The sequence below is a fragment of the Pinus tabuliformis genome, chromosome 1_1, assembly GCF_031772625.1.
Source record: "Pinus tabuliformis cultivar Carrire ecotype Pingquan chromosome 1_1, CPIR1, whole genome shotgun sequence".
NCBI lineage: Eukaryota > Viridiplantae > Streptophyta > Pinopsida > Pinales > Pinaceae > Pinus > Pinus tabuliformis.
In genome coordinates, this window is record NC_142297.1 from 858,204,755 (window position 1) to 858,207,687 (window position 2,933).

Genomic DNA, 2,933 nt, shown 5'->3' on the forward strand with positions numbered 1-2,933 from the left:
GGGCAGGTGTTTATATTATGTTTAGCAATACCCCTGTCACATCAAAGCACTAACTACATTTCCCATCACTTGAATTTTATAGTCAGCCTTTACGAATCTGTCAATTTAAATACGATCTCCATATGGCAGAAAGCCAATTCCTATTTCCAACCCCATTGAAACATAAATGCAGCCTGACATGCAAGGGATATAGCAGTTCTCTTGTATTTATGTTTCAATGGGGTTGACTTTGGCATTTTAGCAACAAAGCAACTGCTATATCCCTTGCATGTCAGGCTGCATTTATGTTTCAATGGGGTTGGAAATAGGGATTGCCTCGCAGAAACATGTGGAGAATCCATCGGTGGATTGATGGCGATATGCAACGGTACTTTTTGACAGGCAGCACGCCCAGAAATTCTAATAAATTTGCATTCCCTCATCGATTTCATCTTGTGTCATAATATCTGGTCTTTTGTGTAATAAAAGTTGGTCTGAAGGGTTTGCAGAAAATAATGAAGCGCTTGGTGGTAATGGTAGCTACCAAGACTGGAAAAGCAAATGGAAATGAAGCAGCGGCTTGTGCAACAAGGTATTTATGAATCTGATACGCTGAATTCTCTAATGTTCTGGTATATCATGGAATTTATGAATGTGGGCTATATATTTGATAAAGTTAGGGCGTTCTCTAATGTTTTTCTTTGTGTATTTTTTTGGGTTGTAGGGGGCACTTCCAAGGTGGTGTAGGTTCCTCTGATAATTACAGTAAGGATGTGAAGTGTTCAAGCAATGAAATGTTGGTGGATGAAAGTAATTACAGCAAGGAGACATGGTGGGTTCCTCATCCGAGGTCTGGTATTTTCCACCCGGAAGGGCAGCATAAACTCATGGATGCCGTGCCTCCTGCACCACCCGCTGAGGATGAGAAAGTAATTTGGTTTAGAAGCTAGGGATGTTGAAAGGAAATATGACGCTCAAGTCTCTTCAACTATGTTATAGTTATAATATACTAGCGGTACTAAATGTAGTTATCTTTTGTAAATAAACCGAGGGTAATTATGTCAAACAACGAAGGAAATCAGTATGCAGTTTTTTGTGGATGGAAATGATGATTTATATAGTGGAGTTCTGTTGCAGCTAAATAAGTGAGTTCATCATATATATTGAATCTGAAATTTCTTGAGGGACAGTGTGTAATATGAGGGACTTGTACACAACAATCGGCTTGTATCGGTATGGGTATATTATGGTTTTCCTATGTAATGAAAAAGTGGTTTAATCCAGTTGGGCAAGCATTTGCGGTTCTTGATAATTGCATTCAATGGTTTTAAGTTTTTATCTTACAGTATTGAACATGTCTGAAATTGTTTGTATGTGTGTTCTGCTTAGAATATACTAATAAATAATTTAGTTTGTATTTGTGTTTAAAGTAATCTATTTAGTATTTAGTTTGTATTTGTGTTTAAAGTAATCCATTTAATTGTTGACTGGTCAGCCAACCATTTGTGATTTGTCAGTTTTGAGTGTGTGGTCTCAAGCTTTGATGTTTTTTTTTTTTTTGGTTGGGATAATCACAGGTTTGGTTCTTGGCGTCTTTAATGGGTGAGAACAGAGTTACTGAATTTTTTGGGAAGGGGATGGCGGGGGTGAGTTTGGGGAGGGGGAGGGGGAGGACGGGGCTGAGAACAGGGTTGCATATATTTTTTTGGGGGAGGGGTAGGGGGGTGAGAACAGGGTTACATATATTTTTTGGGGGTGGGGAAGGGGTGGCAGAGGGGTAGGCAGTGAGAACAGGGTTATATATCAACTGGAGAATTTGTATTTTTTTTGGGGGAGGGGGGCGAGTGTTATATTTCAATTGGAGAATTTATTTACCAAACTCAGCGAGATCTGGGTTTTTGGTCTCGAGTTTGAGTGTATTTTTTTCTCCTGAGAAACAGGTTTGCATATTCCGTACATATTCCGGAAGAACAGGGTTACATTTCAAGTTTCAGTTTATTTTTTTCTCCTGAGAAACAGGGTTATACATTCGGAAGAACAGGGTTACATTTCTGTAAGGGAGGGTCCACTACTATATCAATTTGTTTTTAAACGAAGATAATTTATATCAATTTGTTTTTAAACGAAGATAATTTAAATTTTTTTTTAATTAATTATAAATTAAGAAATTTAAAAACAAGGATAATTTAATTTTTTTTTTAATTATTTATAAATTATAAAATTTAAATAATTTAATTATAAATTCCATTTGTTTTGTTTTGTTTTGCCTCGTTTCTTTCTTTATTATACATACCAAAAACTCCTTCACTTTGAATGAATAAAATTATACTTTGAATGAATAATTTTTTTTTGCTTTATAGCTAATTTGTTTATATACATACCAAAAACTCCTACACTTTGAATGAATAAAATTATACTTTTATATACATGCCAAAAACTCCTACTCTTTGAATGAATAAAATTATACTTTGAATAAATATTTGAATAAAATTATACTTTGAATAAATATTCAAAATGAATAAATATTTAGATAAAGCTCGTATACTTCAATGAATAAATATATCTAAATATTTATGGAATAATAAATATGTCACGAGTATATTTAGATAAAGCTCGAATACTTGAATGAATAAATATAAATACTATTCAATATAAATATTTCGGAAGAACAGTGTTACATTTTATTAAATATAAATATTTAATAAATATGTATACTTGAATGAATAAATATATATAAATTCGAACGAATAAATGTAAATACTATTCAATATAAATATTTCGGAAGAACAGGGTTACATTTTATTAAATATAAATATTTAATAAATATGTATACTTGAATGAATAAATATATCTAAATTCGAATGAATAAATGTAAATACTATTCAATATAAATATTTCGGAAGAACAGGGTTACATTTTATTAATTATAAATATTTAATAAATATGTATACTTG

The 2,933-nt window shown here is 32.5% G+C and overlaps 1 protein-coding gene across 1 annotated transcript; it reads left to right on the forward strand.

Moving 5' to 3' along the window:
* Positions 1-435: 435 nt before the first annotated feature.
* Positions 436-1,262, forward strand: LOC149216980 (uncharacterized). The gene is made up of 2 exons (XM_089391298.1): positions 436-571; positions 704-1,262. The coding sequence occupies exons 1-2, from the start codon at positions 495-497 to the stop codon at positions 927-929; spliced, it is 303 nt and encodes a 100-aa protein (XP_089247424.1). The 5' UTR covers positions 436-494; the 3' UTR covers positions 930-1,262.
* Positions 1,263-2,933: the final 1,671 nt, after the last annotated feature.

Excerpts from the sequence above, each read along its gene's own strand:
- LOC149216980 (XM_089391298.1), top strand. The coding sequence starts at position 495 with ATGAAGCGCTTGGTGGTAATGGTAGCTACCAAGACTGGAAAAGCAAAT. Across the intron at positions 572-703 it reads GCAGCGGCTTGTGCAACAAG|GGGGCACTTCCAAGGTGGTG; the intron begins GTATTTATGAAT and ends TTTGGGTTGTAG.